Source organism: Rhodamnia argentea, chromosome 10 (genome assembly GCF_020921035.1).
Source record: "Rhodamnia argentea isolate NSW1041297 chromosome 10, ASM2092103v1, whole genome shotgun sequence".
Classification (NCBI taxonomy): domain Eukaryota; kingdom Viridiplantae; phylum Streptophyta; class Magnoliopsida; order Myrtales; family Myrtaceae; genus Rhodamnia; species Rhodamnia argentea.
The window spans coordinates 13036395-13061931 of record NC_063159.1 but is presented as its reverse complement, the minus strand read 5'-3'; the positions used below and the strand labels follow the sequence as shown (position 1 = coordinate 13061931).

The 25537-nt window shown below is 40.3% G+C and overlaps 4 protein-coding genes and 1 long non-coding RNA gene across 7 annotated transcripts in view; 2 read left to right on the top strand and 3 right to left on the bottom strand.

Moving 5' to 3' along the window:
• On the bottom strand, nt 1-4337 carry LOC115726425 (histone-lysine N-methyltransferase ATXR4). The gene is given in 8 exon segments (XM_048271643.1): nt 1-299; nt 1178-1249; nt 1770-1949; nt 2047-2116; nt 2576-2626; nt 2628-2703; nt 3463-3518; nt 3868-4337. Coding segments are annotated over 8 exon segments (993 nt in total). The 5' UTR covers nt 4237-4337; the 3' UTR covers nt 1-180.
• A 3068-nt stretch (nt 4338-7405) lies between these two features.
• LOC125312673 overlaps nt 7406-25537 on the bottom strand; it is an 18406-nt gene continuing 274 nt past the window's right edge. Inside the window, exons 2-3 of the long non-coding RNA XR_007196763.1 lie at nt 8997-9003; nt 7406-7416 (exon numbers count right to left, since the gene is read on the bottom strand). This is a non-coding gene — a long non-coding RNA (uncharacterized LOC125312673). The remainder of the gene's footprint in view (nt 7417-8996; nt 9004-25537) is intronic.
• LOC115726424 lies at nt 7521-12282 on the top strand. Its single transcript, XM_030656279.2, has 3 exons — nt 7521-7812; nt 8624-8983; nt 11536-12282. Exons 1-3 carry the CDS (start codon nt 7603-7605, stop codon nt 12061-12063), a joined length of 1098 nt encoding a protein of 365 aa, XP_030512139.2. The 5' UTR covers nt 7521-7602; the 3' UTR covers nt 12064-12282.
• Nucleotides 13374-17328, bottom strand: LOC115726426 (serine/arginine-rich SC35-like splicing factor SCL33). 2 transcript variants are annotated; one of them, XM_030656284.2, is made up of 7 exons: nt 17181-17328; nt 15880-16054; nt 15470-15547; nt 14753-14917; nt 13769-13891; nt 13615-13639; nt 13374-13584 (listed from the first exon to the last, which is right to left on the bottom strand). In XM_030656284.2, exons 2-7 carry the CDS (start codon nt 16026-16028, stop codon nt 13528-13530), a joined length of 597 nt encoding a protein of 198 aa, XP_030512144.2. In that variant the 5' UTR covers nt 16029-16054; nt 17181-17328; the 3' UTR covers nt 13374-13527. The 2 variants fall into 2 exon arrangements, with proteins under 2 accessions (XP_030512144.2, XP_048127601.1); XM_048271644.1 differs by lacking the exon at nt 17181-17328 and adding an exon at nt 16429-16448.
• The window catches only part of LOC115726427 (rRNA biogenesis protein RRP5), a 24331-nt gene continuing 18982 nt past the window's right edge, over nt 20189-25537 (top strand). For both annotated transcript variants that reach the window (XM_030656285.2, XM_048271642.1), the window contains exons 1-8: nt 20189-20606; nt 21168-21373; nt 21855-21995; nt 22118-22291; nt 23271-23370; nt 24623-24741; nt 24844-24966; nt 25097-25168. In XM_030656285.2, the coding sequence (XP_030512145.2) occupies nt 20447-20606; nt 21168-21373; nt 21855-21995; nt 22118-22291; nt 23271-23370; nt 24623-24741; nt 24844-24966; nt 25097-25168 (1095 nt within the window). In that variant the 5' untranslated portion in view covers nt 20189-20446. The remainder of the gene's footprint in view (nt 20607-21167; nt 21374-21854; nt 21996-22117; nt 22292-23270; nt 23371-24622; nt 24742-24843; nt 24967-25096; nt 25169-25537) is intronic.

Here is a 25537-nt window from a genome sequence, read left to right as displayed (position 1 = left end):
TTCACTAAATTTAAGTAGCTCGAAAGGCTTTTAGTTTTGCTGAAGTTGTATGCAATGCCTAGACTTTTACACAAACTGAAAGATAAAAGAATAGCAGTAGAATTTATTGCCAATGAATGCGAGAGAGTAGGAAAAATCTCATCGCCTCCTTTGCCAATACTTCACATATCAGAAATCCTTCTAGTCTCCAGATAAACACCGAGGGCAGTCACACCTGAAGCCAAACCCTTGGGACAGAACACTTTGCCACGCATCCCGATCTAGACTTGCATCAATGTAGCAAATCCTAAGTTCTTCGCCTGCAAAATACTCTTTTCAGATTGCAACACAGAATTGACCCCTTGCTAAAGAAGAACCAGACTGGGAACAACAGTCGGCTGGACAGCTAGCCTGTTATTTCCAGTACAATTGTTATCATAATTTTCTTCTGCATGAAATGAATTATTATAGATGAAGCCAATAGTCTGACACATGAGCACCATGGACCGTCTAGTCTCAAGCTCCATCATGAGACCCATGAAACTATTCTTACTAATCCATTCATCTCCTGAATTACATAACGGGTACCCGAGTAATATTCCATGATTCTCTACACCATGATTAGATCCTCCCCGTTTGGACATGATGATTGTATCAGATCAGACTACCCATCGACATAGTCTAGCCTCCTTGTCCTTGCAAATTGTCAAATTGCAAATCAAATGCTTTCTGTACTAAATACCCACATATTCACAAATGGCCCACATGCCAAAGGAACTGAAGAATTTGGACACTATGTGGGTACTATCTCAGGCTCTCAGCATCTTCACACACAATGAAAATATGAAATCCCCCCTTTTCATGCATTGTATGAGATAGCTTGGCAGTGCATGGCCAGCACTTTCAGAAAACTAACAGCACAATGAAAATATGAAATTCCCCCTTTTCATGCATTGTATGAGATAGCATGGCAGTGCATGGCCAGCACTTTCATGAAACTGACAAGCCAAGGGAAAGCTACTTAAGGCTAGAGCAATGATACAATCTCCTTCACTAACTTACTAATGGTAAATGACGCCAGTCGAAACTACGAAACTATACGGAATAAGGCGAGAATGTCCTTCAATTTAGATAAGCAAGAATGAAAATGCAATATACTAAAGTGATGCTGCATAAATTTACTGTAGATGAGACAAACCCGGCTCAATATCTCGAAGGGCCTTCAATCTTGCAACTGCATCTTCTAACCATATAATATGCGTATTGGGATCTGCAAGGAAAACAATGCAATTCTTCCAAACAGCTGATTATAAACAGAGGCCAAAAAAAGTTCAGTCAGTTCTTTCATCATTTTTCCAAGGTACATGTAGATCATTTTTTTCTTCCCTCAGTACCATGCAATTTCATTATTCAAATTCACAGAACTTTATCCTAAAAATCTCCAGTTTCTAATTCAAAAATCAGACTAAAAACACACTTTCTTTCACAGGAACAGTTGATAAAAAAGCAGAGCCAAAAAAAGCTCAATCACTTCTCTCATCATTCTGTCAAGGTGAGTGTATATCGTTTTTTCTCAGTAGCATGTAAATTGATCTTTTAAATAATCGGAATTTTACGTTAAAATTCTCCGTTTGCTAATCCAAAAGTCATACTAAATATGCACTTTCTTTGGCGCAAGTTGGGACTTATGTGGCCAGCCATCAAGGGGCTAATTGATCAAACATCCACCATTATCAAAAGTTTGTGCTGCACCGCTGCAACAATTACCACGAATAGGAGCAGGGAAGTACCACAGTCATGATTGTAGAATGAAGGAAGCATGTAAACGGCATTTCCAACAGCAGCTTCAGCTTCTACAGATGCCGCGGCCATTGAAAGCAAATCCTCAAACGATCCTCCAACCACCTCTACACGAAATGCATTGATACGGATCCGTGCAAGCAAGGTAGTGTACCATTGCTTAGTCAGAACTAGAAATGTCAAAGACAATCATTCTCATAAGAACAAAAAAGGGCAGGATACAAAACAAAGAAGGAAAAATGAAAATTAGTGTTGCGTTAAGGATACATGCTATCTGCTCGTCCTTCACATGAGCATCTGTGAAGGCACACTTCAGGAATCTGAACCCTTCCTCCATCTAATCACATTAATTCGGAAGGTAAAAGGACGTCCAACAAGATTTCCTGCTAATTGTTAATCGATAAATTGTTTTTTCAAACGATGAAGACAATTTCTAAAATCGGTCTTTAAAAGTTTCAAACTTGCACCTTACAAATTCGTAAAGGAAAGCACATTATGCTTTGCATGGAAAAGGTTACGCTGCACATGACCTTCTTGAGAACCAACGGCACCAAACAAATTTAAGGAGGAGCATTCAATTGTTAATGGCTAAGGCTTTTCATTAAAGAAGACACATCAACAAAATGATAAAAGGCTCTGGTCCTTCTAATTTAGTCCCAAACATTCTTTAGCACAATAAGAAAAATCAGTGCGGAAGAGGAAACATCATAGCAGTTTAATAAAAATTCTATAATAAACCACACATCCATTAGACTTGAAATTTTAGAATAAAAGAAGTCAGCCACAAGGTTCTCACCTCAGATATCATCTCAGGGGACAAATAAGCAGGTTGAAGTATGTCAAGGCAGTTCGGTGGATGTTGCGCCTGATATAACCATACAAGCTAGCCGTTTTACCAGGAGAGGATATTTCAAACCTTGGGTACTTTGCAGAAAAAAAAAAAGAGTGAAATTATACAACAAGATGATAGAAACCCCTTAAGAACTGGACCTTTTTCATCACAAGATAATAATGCCAACTTAACTACTGAATGCTCTCCTCTGAAAGGAAAGTCTTTCTACTCACACAAAACATAAAAGCCGGTGCTTTGTTGGTCTTCACTTGGTTTCAAAATTCATAGAGGAGAAGGAAACCATTGAATGTTTCATTAAGAGGGTGGACTGTAAACCAAGCTTGAGAAAAAGTAAAGCAACTCTATTAAGGGAAAAGCCATTGAGGCTTTGACAGATCAGACTATCAGCCGTGCTTCTTTTATAACAGCTTAAATGAGACCGTTGCATGGTCACTTTTGCTAGATATAGGCAACTACGTTTTGTGAATCATATGAGAACCTGCATTGGGTCCCAGGAAAAGCCCCCAGCATGACAAGATTTCTAAACTGTAGTTATTTCTCTTCTGTCAGCAAAAACAGTAACCAAGACCAGAGGTTTCTACTACAACCAATAAAGATTGACACATGACTTGCATATGCAACCTCAGAAGCATATGCAGTGAAAACAGGTAAACCTCAATCAGGATGCAGAAAGGCAGACAGAAATGGAACAAAAAGTTCTCGTGGTGGCTTCAACCTGTTGCCTAGTCGCAGCCACATGTAGTCCAGCGTGTGAGTCACCATAATTGGCTGGTGATGGAATCTACTTATGTGAAGCAAACAACAGTAACAAGACTAGAGATACTTCATACCGACAATAGCCATCGTGGCGTGACCAGTCCGCCCTTGTCTCGACTTCATAAAATGCCTATGCACCAATATCAAATATGAAATCCCGTAAGATTCAGTAAAACAACAAAATGTTGCAAAAATTCAAAATTTAAAGCTGTTCCTTTGTAAGTGAACTGCAGCTTGCTATAAGGACAGTAAAACAATATACTACGGTTATATTTACAGCCATCTACATATTAAAAGTCTCTCCCCCGCCATGCGAGAACCACCCTACAGCCAACTCGCTGATTAACGCAGTCACTGGCCGTTCAATACGTAAAGGAAAAACTACAAACAGCTCGTGCGCGATCTTAGGCGAACTCATTTGCCTCAACAAATTCAACAAATTGACTGTAGGCACAATCAAAAGCTGGAGCAATCACTACTTGGGAGCGTGCTCTGCAGTCATCGCTACAGAAGGACACCGCCTGAGCCGGAGAACCTGCACTGTTTAGTTTCCTGAGGCAGGAGTAGCAGACGGTGTGTAGAGAGTGGAGAGAGGGGTGAGACACGACCGGTTGAGCCGTGTGGATGAGTTCGCCGGATCCGATCCTCCGGGTCGCGAAGACGCCTCGGCCGGCCGACTCGGTGAGCCCGACTCTTATCGGAGGCGGTCCGAGTTGAGCTGGACTGCGAACGCCGAGTGAGTCCGTGGATGCGGTGGAGAGGAAGGCGAGTCGGAGAAGCGCGCTCGGACCACGCAGCATGTGCGAGCGCGAGTAAGCGCGGCGACCATAACGCGACAGCAGAGACATTTTCTCCCACGCACACGGAAAGGCTGAGACAGAGACGGAGACCGCTTGCTTTGCTCGATCACTGCCTTCAGCTTCGCTACTTCAGTTCTCTTTCTCATTTTTTTGTCGAATGTTCGCAGTAGTGATTTGCAAATTCAGTATTTTAGCAGACAAACGCTTATTTTATCTCACAATACTATTTTTTACTAGGCCTTAAAAAGACCTAGTACTTGAAGCTTTGGATTAATTCCACGAAAAATTTCAAACTGATACATAAATGATAAATTTAGATCAAATTACTTTTTGACTACCAAAAACCTGGTACACTCTCGACAAATTTATTCTAAGCTGATACATTTGTCACAAATTTACCCTAAGTTTTAATCATCAAATTGCTAAGTTAAATAACACATGCCAATTATCAAATATACACGTTTGAGGGTTTTTACCCTATGTTTATTGTATATGTATCAATTTGGGATTTTTTCTTGGTATTGACTCAACTTAACGAAAACTAACGGAGGTTAAATTTGTCACATATATTTCGGTTTAGGGTTTTTAGTGGTAAAAAAAATTAGTATTAGGATAAATTTATCACAGATACATCGGTTTAGGGTTTTTTGTGATAAAAAAATAATTTGAAATAAATTTATCACGAGATGTATCGATTTGAGATTTTTTGTAATATCAACCCTAAGCCTTTAGATGTCCTCGATCTATATTTTTCGATTCGGATCCAAAGTATGGTAAGTATAGCCAACTCTTCTCGCTCGACCAACACCATGAATCCAAATTCTCTGAAGACATTAGTTAGTCGACGGTAACTTTCTGTTCTGAAAAATTGAATCTATGAGGAGCCGTCCGACAGAAAATGATTTCGATCCTAGTCGATGAATATCATCAATCAAACGACCGACCGATGCACGGAACAAAAGTCCGAAAAGAGTCCAGCAAAAATGGGCGTGCCTTGAGGGGCAGCATTTTCCGTACCAGAGGAAGGAGAAAGGAGCGGAAGAGGAGGCCGAGCGGCATGATTGCAGGAGATGTGGATACGTGACCAGCATTGCCTCCCTTTCAAGTTCCGTCCCAAGTAATCTTCCCTAACCTGAAGTGAGCCCAGAACCGGTTTTTGATGGAGACCCAGACAGATCCATCCATCCCCCCCCACCACGCGCTCCGCGGCATCTGCCACTACCCTTCCTCATTCTTGGTCCGATCCTTTCGAGCGCGTCCGTAATTTGCCCGCCTCGAACCAGGTTAGCATCACCGCTTTGACACGAAAGGACCATGTTTGGCTCCGGGAATGTGTCGATGATGCCGTTCTCTAATGTTGCCAAACGCACTAGCGGTCATTGTTTTGATCGCTTTGGCGTTGTCTGAGATGGGGAAATGAATGGGAAGTTTCCTTCCCGATTGTCCCGTTTTAAATGTAGAGAATTCTTGACCTTCCCTGTATCCGATATCTCGCGTGAAGAGACCTTCTGACTTCCGGACATTGGAGGGGGCTGCGATGATGGATTTGTCATTGTCAGATGTTTGAGTTCCAAGTGAATTGAACAGTCGTGGCTCAAATAGAACGTTAGTTAGGAAGCTAATGTGGAATCTATGTAAGGAAGTACTCATTTTATTATTGTTTTGCTTCCTTCTCTCTAACACCATTCACTTTTACATGGTGAGGGCCGTCAAGTATTTTTCGACGACCCTTTATTTAAGGCTATTAATTGTGGGCACAACCTCTTGATAAAACATACACGGTGCACGTGTTAATGCATTTGCGTGAGCTTAATCATGTCGAACAATGAGCGTGTCGAGCATGTCAAGTATGAATTGACCCTTTTATGGATTTATAATGCGCTTGGACCGTCAAATTAAACAATTTATAATGTTCCTCCGGCGTAACATTGATATATTTAAATACATCCATACATACTTACAATGTGTAAACAGAAATAAGTATTGCTACAGTACATCTTAAAATGTTTTTGTGTGTAGTTTAATCCAACGAATTTGCGCATTATGTTTGGGTTTTAATGCCATAAAGTAGCCAGTGCATTTTTGTGTAGGGATGAAGTCTAAATTTGTCGGGGCGCAAGAGAGAGAATCGTGGACTAATTTGAGCTAATAAACAACGATAATTAAAAGGATTATTCTTTCATATCAGTTGTTAGTCAATGATTTTAACAAAAGAACGCATTGAATCACTAAACCAACTTTTTAAAAGTTCAATCACAAACAATGCTATTACCCGCGCATAGCGATAGATGACATCGCTTTATTTTTTTAGTGTCAAAGCTCTAGAAGGATGAGATTATGTACTAGTTGCATTCGGGTAGCCAAGTGATCCCAAGCTTACTCCTAAGTGATTTCAAGAAATCACGATTCAAGGTCCGAATCAAAGTAAACTTCTCGACGTAAGAAAAAAAATTCCGTAGAGAATAGCTCGGGGAAAATTCGAAGAGCAATCCATATCAAAGGACCAAAAACTCAACATCGGGAACCGGAAGCAACACCGCCGACCATGCTGCACCTTGTGGGGCCTTCCTTCCTATAGTGTCCATGCCCTAATTAAGAGCTTCTGAGTCCTATTTAGGGAGTGAAGGGTGAAAATATCAAAGGGTCCTTGAGCAAAGATCCAAACTCATCGATAAAAGCAAACGACAAGCATCTCTTTCATCATAAGACCTAAAATCTTATATGTCATGACATTTTTGTATGGAAGTCGCGAAATGTGTGGAGGGGTTGCGATCCCTTATGATCCGACGGACCGGTCCTTGAATGAACCATTTCGCTGTGGAGCTAAAGCCTTTTTTGAGGATGTAAACAAGTGGGTACTGCCGGAAGAGAAACCTGCAGCCCCCAATGTGCGCCCATGATCTTTCCTGTGCTGTTGCCCCTTTTATGACACGGATCGAAAGCAACGTGACCGCCATCATTTTGATTCTCCAATCCAGAAAAGCCATGCTGGTCAATTCATTTCTCTTTTCTTTTCCTTTTTTTTTTTTTAAGAGGGTACACTTTTCTTGAGGTGAAAAGAAGAAGAAGAAGAAGAAGATGCACATGGAGTAAAAAAAAAAAAGCTAAAGCTCTTGTCTTCTTTTCCTAAGATGGTGAACTGATGATGCAACCTTTTGCCAAATCCCCCAATTAGCATGTCCTCTCCCTCTTTTTCTCTGGCTTTTGGCTTTACAGCCACCAACTCAACTGCAGTACACGCGCCAGTAACCGCGTTTTGTGCTCTGAAAAGCTCCTAGGAATCTCTCTTCTCTCTCTCTCTCTCTCTCTCTCAAGTCTCGAGCGCTCTTTCCTCCCTTACTCGGTTTCTTTAAGGATCCTACAGTTTCCAACAAGACAAGCCCACGCTTGTGTCTCGGTCTCCGCGCAAGGTAGATGAGTCGTCTCGCTCCGGTTTCGGAGGAGCCCATCGACGAAGAGAGCGCCAGGAGCTGCTCCAAGAGAGGTCGGTCATGGCGGGACTGGCTCAGGACCCACCTGTCTTTTCCGTTCAGCAAGAAGACTGGTCATCTCAAGGTCCTCCTCAGCGTCCTGGGTTGCCCTCTCTTCCCTGTCTCCGTCCATCAGCAGGCGCCGGCCAATGAGGTGAGTCCGATTCAATTTAGTTGGTTCCTCTTGCTGTGCTTTTCTTCCGTTGGTGGTGGTGTTCTCCGCGACTGTAAACAGGGCATTGCATGTTTTCGGAAGGCAAAGGTAGGACTTTTCCTTTTCTGATAGCGTCTTTCTTTTTGCGTTTCCTCCCGGTGAAATGAGGAAAGGGTATTGCTTTCTGTTCGTACGTTTTACACTCTGATCAGGAAGAAAGAGTTCTCGTGTCCCGTGAAGAATTCCTGAATCTGAATCATTTTAGTGAGCCAAAGTTGAGAGAATCTTCCTAACATGGGATGACTGTAAATTCAATGCAAATTGCGACAGAAAGCAGGGGAAGGAGGAAAGAATCGCAAAAAGGCCCCAAATATTTTTGTGCTGAACTGGAAAAGTAGCCTGCTAAATAAAGAGGGGTTGAGAGAATTTCTCCTGTCTACTTCTTTTGTGAAGCTTGAATTGGAGTCCATGGCTTGACAGTCGAATTAGGATCAAGTGGGCCGAACCTGACTAACTTCCAAGATGCTCGCTGGTTAGCCATTGGAACTTTGAACGCTCGAAGTGTGTGAATTTTTCGCTGCTTGTATCGACCCACATCAATTTTGGACTGAACTAATCAACAGACGGGGTTGTAAGTGAGCTAATGCGTATTGATATTGTGTGTTTACTAAGTTTTTGTCAACAAACTCCGAAAATGTTGAGAGGAGTTAAATGTCACCAAGAGACCTTCCTTTAATGTCAGGCAAGGGTGAATCATCTCTTTTGAGATGACATTTTGATGCATAATGTAACATTGTCGAGCCCTTGTTAGGTGTCTTCCTCAGCACAGTACATCGTACAACATTTCACGGCTGCCACGGGCTGCCGGAAGCTGGATGGGCAAGTGAAGAACGTGTTTGCCACGGGAAAAGTCGTGATGGCGATGGCGGAGGAGGTCGGGCCGAGCGGGGCGTCGGCGGCCGCTGTGACCACCATGGCGAGCAGCGTTTCACAGCAAAAGGGGTGCTTCGTCATGTGGCAAATGGTCCCTGACAAGTGGCTTATAGAGCTGGTGTTGGGGGGCCAAAAGGTCGTGGCCAGCAGCAACGGCAGCATGGCTTGGCGGCACACGCCATGGCTCGGCGCACACGCTGCGAAGGGCAGCGTCCGACCTCTCCGGCGAGCTCTTCAGGCAAGTTGCTAACTAATACTCTTTCTTTGAGTTCTACCTCAGCACCAACCGCACCGAACAGTAGTTATTCGGAATGCTTTGCTTGAAGGTTAATTCACAAATTAATACACCTGAGAAAAAATAAAAGAATGGTGGACATGGATTTGCATTGTTCAACATTCTACAACATCTAAATACAGAATCGAAATTAGTTTGCATTTAATTAAAGGGCTATTTGATGAACTAAATTAGTTGCTGAAATTAAAAGATTCAGCACTTAATGAGATTAAGTAATGAGAGGTTACTTAATTCGTTCAATAAAAACATAATTGATGGTAAGTAGAATCTTGTTAAATATTTTAATAAAATGATCAACAATGGTCCATTTTTATATAATACTGTCAGTTATTTCTAATCACATAATTTTTTAATTAGTGAGTGTTTAATGCAAAACACGCGGTGATAATGTATGGATATACGATTGAGATTGTGTTGTCCATGTCATGAAATCATTTTCCTTTTACTTTCAACACCTAAGATTAAAGCTACCTAAAGTTAACTTAAATTTTCGCGATTTATGTGTTTTTCCTTTGTGGAAGAACCCACCAAATTATTTTTTTCAAAAAAAAAAAAAAAAGCCAGTCAGCTTAATACTCTGATTCGACCTTTTAACGAACTATAAAGAATACCCAATTTGGGTCTACTTGGAATGTTTTGACACGAGAATCATCATCAATTCAGGCCAGAATATTCTCCTATGAAAGATTTAAGTGGATCCTGCAATTTGTTGCATTTCTTTAACGTAGCTCTGCCACGATGATCACCATCAATTGGGACCGTACCAATCCACTGAAAATTGACCCTGAAAAGTCAACACTTGTAGGAGATTTATATCTGATGTACCTATGTATGGCCAGGACCATGCTGGGACTCTGCCCCACTTGCAATTAAATTATAGGCGTTAGGCATTATTGTGCCTCTGTTAGAAGAGGTTAATTTCTGCTAAAAAAAAAAAACACACAAAAAAAAAAAATACCTAAGCTGTTGTCATAGCACAGTAGGGTTGGACCAGTGAATGTCATGTCTCTGAATAATGCATGTTCGTGTCATGGTTGGGTTCCATGACAAAAGAGAAGAAAGAAGAAAGCATCTGGCCAGAAGCTTTGTACACAACTGCTACAAGACTGCATAGTTATGTGTACATTTGTGATATAAGTTTTACACCCACTTTTCTAGGCCAAATCTATTCCATTATTACCGGGTGCATTTTCCAAAAGAAAGTTAATTTCGTCCACTACTTATTTAATCAAATCTCTATGTTTGTTTATTTTTCCAATTGAGTCTTTCTACTCACACAAATGTTTAATCAAGTTTCTTCGGGCATAACATTTGTCTACTTGTTTAATCAAATCCCTATGTTTGTTTATTTTTTCCAATCGAGTCTTTCTACTCACACAAATGTCTAATTAAGTTTCTTCGGGCATAACATTTGTCCAAATCCAACCAATGTGGCCCATCAAAGTATAACCATCCATTTGTTATCGGAGCCCCTCCAATAGGTGTCCGCATGGGAAATATTTTAAACCAAACCACTTTGGGGTGTCCTCCAATGGCCACATCGATCGGATATGGCCGGACATTTAGCAGAGGGACTTGATTAGAAACTTTGTCTAAGTAGAAAAATTTGATTAGAAGAACTCAAAATGCAAGAACTTGATTTGAAAAGTAGTGAACGTACGTGGACAACAAAGTAAGATATATTTCCTTTTCACATTGTCTAAATATATGTAATATGAGGAAGTATTCTGTTTCTGTATCAGCTTTAATTTCCTACATAAGCATCAATCACTTAAATCAATATAATCGAGTTTATTAAACAACAGGGCTATTAATGGCCATAATTTCACATGGTTAATAATTCTTTTTCTAATTTATTCTTTTTTTTTTTTTGGTCCCCTCCTAGCTTCCACAGAACTCTATATGACTTGCCGCATGTTGATGCGCACCTACAATTGTCTACATGCGCAATAATTTCGACATGTACCCCTGAGTTTGGGGTCTTCGCTTCTAGAGTTAGATTACAAATAACCATAAAAAAAGAAGTGGACAAGCTTAAGAAACTCCGAGGATCTACGTTAACTTAGCCCAATAATGTTTCAGGAATTTTTTTTTTGGTCAGAAGGTTTCGGGAATTTGAAAGCAGCCTAAAGTTGACAGAGTTGGTGATTGAATGCAACCTCTTTTGAGGCGGTCTAATGTTGTACATGGGAAATTGACAACGCGGGCTACATAATAGTGGTCCAAAAATCACCTTTACCTAACCCAGCTGAAGTCGAAGTCATTGCAACCGATACAGCGGATCATGTCTCCTAGGCTCAGTACCATGGATTTACTCTGGTCTTTAATTCTTGAAAATAGTGCGCAAATGATAGTGTTTTCGGATCCATCTATACGAAATATTTATAATGTGTATTTGGGTGTGGAGAGGTGAGGCTCTTCGCCTTATATTACCATGTCTTTGTGATGTAGCATCCCTAAGACTTTGGGGAGGAATAAATCACAAGTTCATGCAGGGACTAGATCCGGTAACGATAGCAGCCGTATTCTCCACGTCAGAATACATGGGAGAGAAGAGAATCGGGGACGCGGATTGCTTCGTCCTCAAGCTGTCCGCAGATCAAATGGACCTGTCCGACCGGAGCGATAGCACAGCGGAGATGATCAGGCACGTCGCTTTTGGCTACTTCAGCCAAAGGAACGGGCTCCTCGTGCACCTGGAGGACTCTTATTTGACAAGGATACAATCCCCTGGGACACACCCCATGTACTGGGAGACCTCGATGGCCACTCACATCCAAGACTACCGTGAAGTGGACGGCGTTATGATCGCTCACTCTGGCCAATCGAGTGCGATCATCACACGTTTCGGGGATGATCATCTACGGGCAGGCCCGGCAATCACGCGGTTGGAAGAAACGTGGATCATTGATGATTTCGCGTTCAATGTGCCTGGTCTGTCCGTTGACAGCTTCATTCCACCCAAGGATGTGATGAAGGACCATTTTCCATCAGATGATGATTGGAAATCACCATTAGACTGATACATCAATTTTTCTCTTGCCTCTTTATCATCAGGAGTTTTGAGTTGATGATGCAACAAAAAAGGGAAAGGTGCATCTTATTTTAGTGTCATTGACTCACAAAATTGAAAGTCGCTAATTCATTTGGTTCAATATGAGTATAGTGCTTATGTACAAAACTGCTTCCAAAGCCTTTTTGTGGTCCTGTTTTGGTACGGATCCAAATCTTAAAGCAGATTAGTCAGATCTAGCTCTTAAGCAGATACACATGATAGCGTTTTGCCAACATTTGATGCATAAATGCGTCTGGACAAAAGCATCGGATCAATGACCCTTCCCATTGCTTTTGAGGATCCAGATCGTGGGATTTCATGCTAACTCAGGAAGAAGTTGCTGCATTCTCTCATATGACCACTAAAATGTTTCTATGGAACGGGGAAGTTCCCTAAGAAGTCGGAATACAACAAAGGGCGACAGGAAGTATAAGCCGACGTAACCATACAAACTGTAGGTTAGCGGATCTAGATGAATATATAAGGAGAGGACGCACAAAATTTCCCTTCTGTTTTTCCAAGAAAGATCCAATCAATTCGCATTTGGTTTCATCGAATCTTCCATCAATCTGTGTCACCAGAAGTCTCCATACTCAGGATATAATCGATGGCCAAACGGACATCTGGACATTTACTAGTTCATTATGAGGTAATGCTCACACTCTAGCCATCAAGTGACCCTACCCTCAAAGGAGAATGAAGTGACAGAGTTGCACAGAACCTACAAACAAGGTTGCTTGAAAATCCCGGATTTGGGAGAGAGCAACTATGCAGAACAGACGTGTACACAGCAATTTCGCTGCAATGCAACGTGAAGCTCGCAATCTTTCTGTTTAGTCTTAAACTGACTTGACAGATGACATTAGGATGACGTACCACCTATAACCTTTCATCATCAAGATGAACACACAGCTCTCAATCCGAATAAACATTTAGGGTTTCGATACTGCTTTCCCAAATCAAATGAGTACCCAAATCCTAGTGTTTTTCTATACCAGCACGAATGTTATGCAGCCAAAACAGCCACCTGAAGGATGAAGAAACCTCACAGGTTGAGCCTAAAAACGACCAATGCCTACGAAAGCGATGCGGTTTACTTGTCAGGATGCAGAAGTCTCCCTAAGGTGGGGATGAAAAGGAATACGGGATTTGTTGCAGGACTCTGATATCTTGATTTACTTTTAAAGTAAGATACAACAGAGAAAAGATCAACAAGACTGCAAACATAAAAACAGGAGCAACTAGTTACCATGACCTGTAAATTAAGACAGCTATGCCTCCATGTAACAATAATATTAAGCAAACAACACTAAAGTTGAAAGACTTTAACATGATCCTACGAAACAAGAAAAGTTTTAACATGGTGCAGACCTCAACCACTACATTACGCTGTCTCTGCTGGCATTTGTTTAATAGGTCTTGCACTACTTAATTACCTAATAGTCAAGACTACAGCTCCTGCTCTCCTGCTGCGACTCCTTGAGCGATAGGGTGAATGTGAATAAGATCGACCTCGGTAACTTCGAGCTCTTGGCGATACTGACCTGCATCATCAAGAAAACTTCATTGGAAAACTTGATGAAATAAAACTAAGCTCCAAAGCATGTTGGTGGACCCAAACAAATAAATACCAAGGAGACAAAACATCATAGAAAAGTTGAAACTCTGACTACCTTGAGTAACGGCGACTCCTGGGAGAAGGTGAGTTATAGTATGCATCCTGTGAGTAAGTGCGTGCATATGATGGAGATCGAGAATAACCCTGGGGCGAACGTCTCCTATCATATGAACGACCCCTGATAACAGCACAATCAAATTCCCCATGAATGTCAGCTTCTACCAGGAAACTCCGATAAACCGTTTCATAAAGGCTTTTATTCTTTAGTGACACAATTTAGCTATTCCAACCATAACATTTCCAGAAACGAAAGTGCAAAAACTGATTGTGGATGATAAGCACAGCCCAACATTGCTATTTTCTAGTCAAATGACGAGAACAAAATAGTAATATGCTTTCATACATCACATGTCAACTCGACCAAATCACATGAAGAGCCCAACCATTCCTCAATAGACTAATCAACTTCGAAAGCAAAATCAAAGGACTCTTACAGAACCATACAAATGATAAAAGTAAACTACCTAATCACCAAATATATCAGTTAACCAAAGGAGAAAGAACCTTCAGGAAAGGGGGGAAAGAACTAGTACTATAACAGCCATGTCGGATCCCCTCCCAGCTCATGCTTAATAACTCAAAACTATTACCGTAACATGATACAGATTCTCCACATCCCTAAACTCGTCATCTCATCCCAATTAACACAAACTGTCCTTGCAACATTATCATTTTACAAATATTCCGTGTAATTGAGAAAGGATATACTAGGCGTCTCACAAAACAACCACCTTCGTTGCAATGGCATACTTTTAAGCACCTGAATACCATTTCCAACCACTCATTGGCCGCAGCTTAAAGTACTACTGCAGCCTTGGAGAAAGTTCCTAATTAAAAGAACCATGTTCTCCCATGCCCTCCCACACCCACAACATAAGCGTGTGCTGTTACAGCCTCCCATCCTATTGTTTAGGGGAAAAAGCAGCGCAAATGCACACAAAGAGTTCATGTTCAATTGTCAGGCAAAATCCTTAATTACCTGAAGCGTTCTCTCACTCTCATTTCTGAAGGCTTCTTCCTATTTTCCTCAGCAAAAATCACTCTCATTTCACGGCCAAGCAGCACTTCCCCATCCATGTAACGTTTAGCATCTGCAGCATCTTCTGGATACACATACTGAACAAAGCCAAAACCACGGGGCTCCCTGCATCAAAAACAGATCATCAGCCATAAGCTAGAAACCAATGCCAAGGGAACAGGTGAATTGGCAAGTCATCTTTTTAGATGAAGAATCCCAACAGAAATTCTGCCCACATTCCATTTAGGACAAAAAGGCAGTCATGCAGTTGCTCACCTTGTGCAAGCAAATCTTAATTTGTTGAAATTCTTCAAGAATTTGAACTTCTTCAGAAGAATTCAAATCCACTTTCTTCAAATCTTCATTGACATTAAGACAACCTTGACCGATACTCTTACCATTTCAATAGTTGTCTTCAACAAACTTTCACCTCATTACTTCACTGGTGTCTTCAAAACTTTCAATGAAAAAACCAACCTCCCATAAACAACTGATGAAAAAGGTAACAATCTTGACAAGAGGCCAAATACATATAGATGGAACAATCATAGGCAATATTTTGTTTTTACATTCTGTGAGTAGTTGCTATATCATGGATACTTAGATGAATCTAGGAGCATTAACCTGACCAACGAGAAACCTCGACCTATCATCTCTCCAAAGGTTGTCATGACTCACCCTGTATAGTAATCACGAGGCAAATAAATGTCCTTGAGAGGACCAAACTGGCCAAATGGACCACGTAGATCTTCAGCCCTGCATAAGAAAATTTTCTTTTCAACTTTGATTAAGCAATAGTTTAGCTGCAACGCAGTGAGATGATGAAAATCAAGCTACCATATACCACAAGGTTATCATATACCACAGGATGTCATTTATTTACTGACAGAAGCAAGCATATTATTCTTGCCTCATGCAAAGCATTCTAATCAGCAATTCAACTATGATAGTGCTAATTACCCTGCTAGCACTCTGATACGCTAACTTGATTAATTCGATCTTTTGAAATGGAAAGCGAGAATATTCTGCAAGAAGCATAATAGAGCCTGTGGTATGAAGCATACACCAAGGAATGCATGAAATCAGACCTGCAGTCACGATGGAGGTTGCGAACCAGAAGGCTAGTAGGAAGGTCCTTGCCGCGACTGCCATACCGATCCCTAGGACTAGGGCTTCGGTGCCTCCTGCTATAACTCCTTGGTGGAGATGGACTGTAGCTATAACTTCTCCCCCTCATTGGCACCAAAACTTAAAGCTCACTACCTACAACAAAGGAGCATTTGATCCACATGGAGAAAAAAACGCTTTGGAGCAAAACCACTTGACTTGCAAACTATTAACATGAGGAGCATCTAAAGTAAACCTACCCAAAGAATTTTTTACGCCATGAACTGGTATGCAAACAAGCACCCACTGACACTCTTAAGACTCCACAGCCACTTAAAATATACAAGCAAAGTATCAAAACATTAACTTTCAAGCCTAATCTGCTCCTATGTCAAGAGCAACGAACTTAAAATCTTAATCTAATTAAAAAAGAAAATCCTTGATAACACAATTCTGCCACAGATGAACACGTTGCCAGAACAATGAAACCTTGTTTTAACACCAAAGCCGGTGTGCGGTAATAATTATACCCTCAAATATGACAGCCACTATAGGAATTATCCAACTCCAAAATGTGCAGAGAGGACCATTCTCAGCCTGAGGAATTTCTCAAGTTCTCATACGGTTTTAGAAGAAGTCTGAAATTTTAAAAAACATGAGGTACAATAATAGAGTGAAATGTAAGGTGAAAAGTCGACAAAAAAATTCTAAGAAAAGCAACCGCTTTTAAAACATTTTATTCATACAAACAACCGGAAAAACAAGAAGCACAAATTTCTCATATGCAAAGAAGCGCGCTTCTAAGGTCCAGTTTGGAAAATACGGGTCACCGGTAACACCTTTCAAGATTAATCTAACGGAAGGCATCTTTTGGCTTCAAATCCAACGGTCGTATTCCATAATGGACTGGACCCGTAAAATACCATGCTGGACCTTAGATCTATCCCTGCAAAGAAACATGACAACCCGCAACTCTTTCCCCTAAAATTACCACGCAGTCTTGCCCTGGCCAACCACGACGTTCAACCGACCACGTGCAATCCAATCAACACGGGCGAAGGCTAGAAATTAACAATTCTAAGAACAAGATCAAACGACGACGACGACCTCAAATCAAAATAACCCGAGACGAAGAGAAGCCGGCAGCGCTAACAGACACCGGACCACGGAAAACGTCGAGCTCCATGAGCTTGACACATCCAGCGACAGGATATCGTCACATCGGAGCTCGGAAACCAAAAACGAAACGCATTCAGAAGAGCAACGGAGGGCGAATCCATACCTGTAACGCAGAGAGACTCGGCCGGATTCGATCGTCTCGCGCTGTGAGAGAGAGGAGAGAGAGGGAGAGAGAGACACAAGTGAGGCAATGGGGCCGCGAGGTGGCAGGTTATAAACGACTCTCGCGGGCGAATGCGTTCGAGAAGCTTCCCTCTGTTATATTCGAAGACCGGGGTTTTATTCAGTACGTGCGATAACATTCTTTCCCATTTGTACTCGTGAATCTAACCGCTGATGGATGAGAGGAGGGGCGAGATGACGGAGGCCCCCAATGCTGAAGGCCAGGCCCATAAATGAAGGTGAAATGGGGAGGCGGTTTGGTTACATTCGCATAAATAAGTAGTTTTTTTTTTTTTAATCCAAAGTTTCTCACGTGGAATGGACTATTTATCGGGGTAGTAGAGGTTTTTTGTCAATACCATCAAGTAAGTCTCCCAAGACGTAATCAATGGAAGTCGAACCTAGGAAGCTCATCAATTTAAGGCACGCATGGTAACACTTCTTTGCGAGAAATCAACTTCCGATCGGAAGTTGATTTCTCTACTTCTTCTCAAAAGTAGAAATTGATTTTTTTACTTCTGCTCCAGATTGACTTCTAATCGGAAAAATTTGAAAATTTATACTTTTAAAACATTATTAACAAAATCTTCGAAGGCGATGATCGGCGGCGGCGGCGGTAGGGCGGTGGTGGCGATGGCGATGGCGGCGGCGATGGTCGGTGGCAACCACGTCGGCCGTGGCGAGGGGGTGGTCGGCGGCGGCAATAGGCGGCAACGGTCGGTGGCAACCGCGGCGGAGATGGCGGCGACAAGGCACGGTGGTCGGCGGGGCGGTGGCGGCGGGTGGCGGCGGTGGTCGACGCCCACGGTGGCGGTGGAGGTGGTTAGCGGCCGGTGGCGGTGGTTGGGCGGTGGTCGATGCCCTACGGCGGTGGGTGGGCAGTAGGTGGTTAGTGGCTGGCGGTCGCAGCAACGATGGTCGGTGGAGGTAGGTGTGGTCCAAGAAGTGATTCTTGAGTTAAGAAGTTAAAATTTTTTACTTCTCAAAATTGGCTAAAAATCCTATCATGAAGTGAAAAATCTTACCAAAGTGAAAATTCCTACCACAAGTCAATTTTTTTGCCAAACGGATTTTTACTTCGATTAGGTTTTTATCAAACACATTTCTCTACTAGATGGGTTTCTAGCGGAGAAATGCAATTTCTGAAGTGTTTTCATACGGGTCCTTAACTATCTAAGGCCCAAACGTCTCATCAACTCGTCCGACGCTTTATTGGCCATAAATAAATAGTTTTTTACATTGAAAATTGAGAAAAAGCATTATAGTATGTAAAAATACTTTTGAATGGATAATAGGTAAATTTGGTTTTTCCAAAAGTAAAAACCAACGCATTTCATCTCCTTAAAAGCAGGAGACTTGTTAATATTAATGTAGCCAGATGACACCTAGAAAATTTCAGCTTTTTCTTAATAAGAAATACGAATTTGATTTTATGCACTTTTAGGATATTGCAGAGAAGTATTGATGCAAAAAACCTACAAACCATTTTCATTTTCTTCTGCATAACATAAATGCCCCATATCAAGTCAAAATAAAGTTGTCTTCGGTACTTATCACATGAACATTTAGGCTACGTGTAGTAACCATTATATTCCGGAAAACCGATTTTGATTAAAATGACTTTTTCTAATTCTGTTTTCGGATGAGTTTTAGAGAATCAGAACGCGTTTGATAACTGTCCAAAATTTATGTTCATGGAATAGAAACGTGTTTGATAACTGCACAAAATTTTTGTTTTAAAAAACTGTTTCTCTTCCTAATTTTTTTCATATAAGTCAAATAACTATGTAGTTACTTTGTAAAATTCCATCATAAATTGAAGACTAATTTTCAATGCACACTAAAATAATTTAAAATACATTGTTTTTTTTAGCATGTCATAAATGAAATACAAAGTTTAATACATTACGTTTGAAGTTCGATTGAAGTATGAGACAATTTTCATATTAAGAACTCATTTTTTTCTTCAAATGTTGCGTTATCCAAAATACATATAAACATAGCAGCCGAATAATCAAATTATCCACTAACAAAAAAAAAATTATCCTCATCCATACGAAGTACAAGTCCTTCACTATCATTTTGTAGCTTCTATCCTAAATCCAAGTAGGTGTTTAGCTTTAGCTCCACATGCAGATATTTACACTTTGTGTCGCGCGGCTACGAGTATATATGTTATCATCCATATGTTGGACTATATCATCTTCGGTGACATTTTTTACGGAAGAGTGAAATCTAGAAAATTTAGGCCAAAATTTATGAAAATGAGGTTGAACTAGCCTAATATAAGCTTATTTTATTTTTAGGGATTTTCTAAATTTTTTGTGATTTTTTAAAAATTTTCCATTTTTATTTTATTTTATTTTTATTAGGTTGAGGGAAAGTAACGAGAGAACAAAAAGGAAAAGTGAGAGATGTGAGACTTTATTTTTATTTTATTTTATTTTTTTCAAAACCAACTTTTTTTTTGTTCCGAATTTTGCTCTAAAACTGATTCTAGGAACAAAATCAGAATCAAATTTATTTGCGTTACCAAATGCGATTCTCATTCATTTTTTGTTCCTAGAATCAGAATTAGAAAATGAGAATGGTTACCATACATGTCTTTATTCTCTTCTTAACGGATAAAACATACTTTGTTCATATTAATTTGCAAATTCAGTATTTTTATGTCAATGATGGTACAAATTTTTTGATTGTGCAAATGATGTAGTTTTTTTTTTTCTTTTTGCTTTCGCCGCGTGCTTTTATTTTTTCCTCAGAAAATCAAGCGAGAGTAATCTGTATTTCTAAAAACCTTAACTAGACATTTTGTTCGACCAAAAATAAAAAAATACACCTTTTAACTAATTATTTGCGTACTGTTAAAATACTTTGCCCCATTCGGTCCGACCGGACAAGCCGAGCCGATTCATGTCCGCTAGTGCCTTCTTAAAGTGAATACCGAATGGTGGCTTGAAGCTTTGAGGTCTTTCTTCTCTGCAAAACCCTTCTAAAGTCCCCGTTCAGAGCTTCATATAGCTCACCAGTCGCCACGCTCAATTGCGTCTCGTGCTTTAGCTTCCATCTACTCTGCACCACTCCAATCCAAGCAAGAGATAAAGGGTCGTTCATCTGTCTACATTTTCTGGTTCGGTTGTTCTCTTCTCTCGAAGTTTGACAGGAAACGGTACCGAGGCCCCCCACCCCTGAAAACGATCCGTGGACATGGCGGCGCCGAAGTCTCGGAAGGGCCAGGCGAGAGACGGTCCGAAGCTCTCGAAGGACTCCAAGAAACCGTTCAAAGCCAAGAAGCAGTCCGGCGAAGCGGGGCGGCAAAAGCCTGTGGCCTTACAGCTCGAGGACGACGTGCCTGACTTTCCCAGAGGTTAGAGGACTCCGGCTTTCCCTTTTGCGTTCGTGGAGGTTTCTCGTTAATCGGAGAGAAGAGGAAAAGTAATACGAGTGATATCAACTATTTTTTCTTGAACTGTCACGGCACGGTCGACGCATTTGTGATAGGAGCTTGGTGTGGATTGTCGTAGGTAATCAATTCTAGACCTATTGTCGGAAGATGGTTGTCTTCTAACGCGTCGAGGTTTAGGTACATTCGTAAGATGTAACTATTTTGTGATGTCCCAAAAGAGGAACTTTGGCTATCATTTTATTCTCTTCCAAGCTGTGTGATTGGACTTCTCAGGATTTCCGTTGATAAAAAAACAATAAAAAAAACTTTGAGTGCATATTGACGTCTAGAATCTACACCGATTCAAATCATCTGGTTCCTATGCCTCTCGAGTCATTTATCACCTATCAGCCTTTAACAGTCAGGTTGAGTCCCGAGCTTGTTGACCATCTTCATAATTTATTCCAGACTGGATCCCATTTGATTAAAAGTATGGATAACTACTTAAGGTTCTTTTAAATGTTTTTTGATTTGTATGTTCAGGTGGAGGAAGTTTTCTCAGTCGAAAAGAACGTGAGGAAATTCATGCGGAAGTCGATGCACAGTTTGAGGCTGAGAGGGATTTAAAGAAAAAGAAAACGAAAAAGATGCAGAGGAGGGGACCTACTTCAGAAGATGATCTGGGTTCACTTTTTGGGGATGGTATGACTGGGAAATTGCCTAGATTTGCAAACAGAATCACTTTGAAGGTGCTTGTCTCTGTTCTCTGATTGTCCTTGTAGGACTTTGCAAGATGTATATGATGCTTGTTAGTTTGTCAGAAACCCAAATACACATTACCTGTCTTCACAGAGAAATTCCTCATTTCAGAATTGTCATGGCTCTGGAAATAGCTTTTGCACTATTAGTGAGCTTTAGATTGTGAGAGCTATTACCATCTTGTGCTTCTTGTGACACACATTTAAACTTTGACAAGCCATTGGCTCAATGTGGCCTTTTTTCCCTGACTCCCTCTCTTCTTCCACTCCACTACCCAAATGCAATTACTCGTCAGTGGGCTGCATCTTAGTCATCAATCCTCGTATGAATTTCGTCAAGGCTCTATTGACTAGTTTAGATTTTCATGGAATCCAAAATTTTTTTCCCTTTCAATTGTTTATTTTACACTATTCCGCCATGCTTCTCGGCCAATTTTGGTGGACAATTTTTATGCAATATTTGTTTGTCCAGAATATTTCTCCCGGTATGAAGCTTTGGGGAGTCATCGGTGAAGTGAATGAGAAAGATCTCGTTGTTAGTCTTCCTGGGGGATTACGTGGTCTAGTTCGGGCATCAGATGCAATAGATCCTGTTTTAGATGGTGAAACTGAGGTAATTGTTGCATGTTGATGACTCATATGCATTTCCTCAATTGCCATGGCAGTGGTCTTTGTTCTTTTAATAGTTCTCTGCACCCCTGATACTTCACCTTGTCTTTTCGTTTTCTCCTGTAGGAAAGTGAAAATAATTTACTGTCGAGCATGTTCAGTATTGGGCATCTTGTATCTTGTGTTGTAATTCAAGTAGATGATGATAAAAAAGAGAAAGCAAAACGAAAGATCTGGCTCTCGTTGCGTCTCTCTTTGGTGCAAAAGGGATTTACACTAGAAGTCATTCAAGAAGGGATGGTAAGCTTTCTGAAATTTCTTAAAAGACAGGTGAAAGGATTTGATTTTGACTGTTTGTCGATAGACCCTCTTTATCTGAACCATGAACAAAATAAGAGTATAGGACTGGCATTTTTTTGACTTACTTGGACATTCTTCTCGAATGCAAATATGTCAACATGCATGCCCTCAAACTTCAGGCAAATAAGCTCATTTCTTGTGGTTTACAATCTCATGCTTGGTTTTTTTAAATCATTTTCTATTACTTACCCAGCAATCATAACTCAGTATTGGGTTGACTCATAGGCACAGAATAGTTGTTTCGTTTCTATATATATTTTTCTTTTAGTGATTACTGATATGTAAAGAGTGCATTAGGGTTTACTGTTCAAATCGGTATGGCATGTGTTGGACTTAGATTATGATTGTAAACTTGTTAAAATGGAAGCAATACTTTGTCATGCAGAGGATAACTTGGAAACAAATGTATACTATTGTTGCAAGCTTGTTACATGATGTTTTTGTCATTCATGTGGCAAACTCAAGGCATCATCTACTATTGTTGCAATGGTGATTTATGGATACCTTTACTTTGTTTCTTGAACTAGAATATTAATGTTCAAGTAGGAAGTATTTGAAGAGTCTGTCCTGCATATGTCAATTTAAAATTATCGAGATCGTTGTTCTATGTCTGTTATACCATCAGAAATCCGTGAATTTCTCTTTGATCCTTTTGAGTATATGTTGTTTTACATTTTGTTTGGTAGTAATTGATGTGTTGCATGATCAGTAAAGCAAAATAATGCTATTTACATGATATTGGCAATCATAATTTGCTTATTTGGCTCAATTTTGTTATCATTCGGTATGGTAAATGGCGTTTTATGAGGCAGCCATGCTTATCTCTAGGCAGTGGTTCTCTTCATAGACCAACAATCTCTTCCTGGATTAACTATCGATCAGAATTGTAGGCTGGAACTAATGTCCCTGGATATTATAGGTCCTCTCAGCATACGTCAGAAGTGTTGAAGATCATGGTTACATTCTCCACTATGGCTCACCTTCCTTTACAGGATTTTTGCAAAAAGCCAGCGAAGATGGTAATGCCTCCAAAATTTTTTTTTTGTTTGTTTGTTGTTCTATCTTGTTTACGTAAGCTTCATTGAATTTACAGTTTTGGTCGGATACCACAAAGTAGGTACCAATACTAAAGTATATGGGAATTACAAGGCAGCCTGATTTTCACTTTAAATACATCTTCGTTGCACAAACATTTTTGGAAGAATTGGCAAAAGTTTGCATTATCTGCATGATTTAATAGCTGCTAGAACCTGACACAATGCATATGACAGGAAGTAAATCATTCTGACCTATGTTTGAAACAATCCTTCTTTAGAGTTTGCGATGGGTTGGCAATCTCACAGAGATTGAACCAAATTAAATGGAAGGGGAACTCGAGTTGCCACTTGCAGAAGAAAACCTTTAAGGCAACCCCTTGCCATCAGTTAGTGAAACTTTTTTAGGACATTCAGAATACCACAAGTTGGATAGCATTCCGATTCGACTGAAAATTGTAGAGAGTTAATTTATCAGGGATAGGAATGATGTCTCTGTCACAAGCTTTAAAAGCATCAAGCACAGCTACCACTTTGGAAGTCCTCATTCTGTATTTCAAGCATTTTAGCTACATTAGGGTTGCTTGTGTAGGCTGGTCAACTGTGGCTATAATGTCACTTGCGTTGACTTATAGCATTTGACATTCATGATTCTTTAGTTTGGAGTGAAAATATTACTTATGTAACTCACCTGCGGTGGGCATCATTACAAGATTCTTTCAGATAATATATCTCCTCTGTTTCTTTGGCAAAGGTACCTATCCATAGAAGTTTGAAAAACAACATAGTTAGATGCGTTGTTTCTCTCAAAATTTTATGATCTTATTATGTATATTTAGCATAGTTATCAACGCAACCCTCTCTTATAAGCTGGGTTTTGTATGCATAAGACGATCAAATAGACAACCCCACAGAAATTTATAACGGAATTAGTTAGGCAGAACAACAGTGAGAGGGAAGTTTCAAGATTTGTACTTGTAACAGTGCTCCGATACCAAGTTCTGCAAACCCTTTCTGTCCCAATAAATTAATGTGTCGTATTTATAGCTTGCTTAAGTGATGTGTGCTTGTTTGCTTTGATTGATTTAATGGAGATTTCGGCTACAATATTCCTTCCTTTGGTTTTCTGGTCTTTGTACTTATGTATTATAGTTCTTTTTGCGATTTTTGTTGATTCAATAATGTCTCCCGTATGTGATTCTCATGTGGCTTTGATGTATCTTCTTTCAATTTTCAGAGAGTAAGGGTCCTGAATTAAAAGTCGGGAAACTTTTGCAAGGAGTCATCAAAAGCATCGATAAAGCTCGGAAAGTTGTTTATTTGAACCCTGACCTGGATATGGTGTCGAAATTTGTGGTAGCTATTTCTTAATCATTCATTCCAAACAAGTTGTCAACCTATCTTTTATTCAAAGGTAATTTGCTTTTGCCCTTATTTCATATCGGTATTTACACACAGACAAAGGACGTGAAGGGCATCTCAATTGATCTTCTTGTTCCTGGTATGATGGTTAATGCTCGTGTGCAATCAACCATTGAGAATGGGATCATGCTATCATTCCTTACATACTTCACTGGAACGGTGAGTTTTATGGTCATTGGCTGTCTTATTGTCGAGCACTTAATTATTTTTGACTGAATGAGCAGGGTTTGATATTTTAAGGTTAGTGGATTCTTCTTGTCTGGTTACGTGTCATTTTTTTAATTGACAGGTTGATATGTTCCACTTAGAGAATGCTTTACCTTCAAAAAGTTGGATGGACAGTTACGCTAAAAATAAGAAGGTTTGGTCACTCCTCTTTATTTTCACTCTTGTGTTGTGTATTTATCTCTAGGCTCATGACTGTGCCTTTTTTTTTTTGTTGGCTCTTGATTGTTGTCTTTGCACGTAACTTTTAGCAACCGTTATATGAGGGAATAATCTTAATGTTGCTTATCATGCCATGTTTTCTGCTGAGTGCATGTCTAATTATGCTCTCCTTAGCATGTGAGAACTTCCCAAGATGCTGACAGCTTTGTTTTTGCGAGCTTCATCTGGACGTGAATATTGCTTCGATTCTCAACCTCTTACTTGGACATTGGGGGTTTTTCCATTTATTTGATGTCCCTGGTGTGGAAAGATCGTCAACGATACTTTCAGTTTCTTGTGAGGA

Coding starts and splice junctions, on each gene's coding strand:
- LOC115726424 (XM_030656279.2), top strand. CDS start 7,603: ATGAGTCGTCTCGCTCCGGTTTCGGAGGAGCCCATCGACGAAGAGAGC. Junction 7,813..8,623: donor AGCAGGCGCCGGCCAATGAG/GTGAGTCCGATT, acceptor AGCCCTTGTTAG/GTGTCTTCCTCAGCACAGTA. Junction 8,984..11,535: donor CTCTCCGGCGAGCTCTTCAG/GCAAGTTGCTAA, acceptor AAGTTCATGCAG/GGACTAGATCCGGTAACGAT.
- LOC115726426 (XM_030656284.2), bottom strand. CDS start 16,028: ATGAGGGGGAGAAGTTATAGCTACAGTCCATCTCCACCAAGGAGTTAT. Junction 15,548..15,879: donor AACCTCCATCGTGACTGCAG/GTCTGATTTCAT, acceptor TTTCTTATGCAG/GGCTGAAGATCTACGTGGTC. Junction 13,585..13,614: donor TATCGCCAAGAGCTCGAAGT/TACCGAGGTCGA, acceptor TCACATTCACCC/TATCGCTCAAGGAGTCGCAG.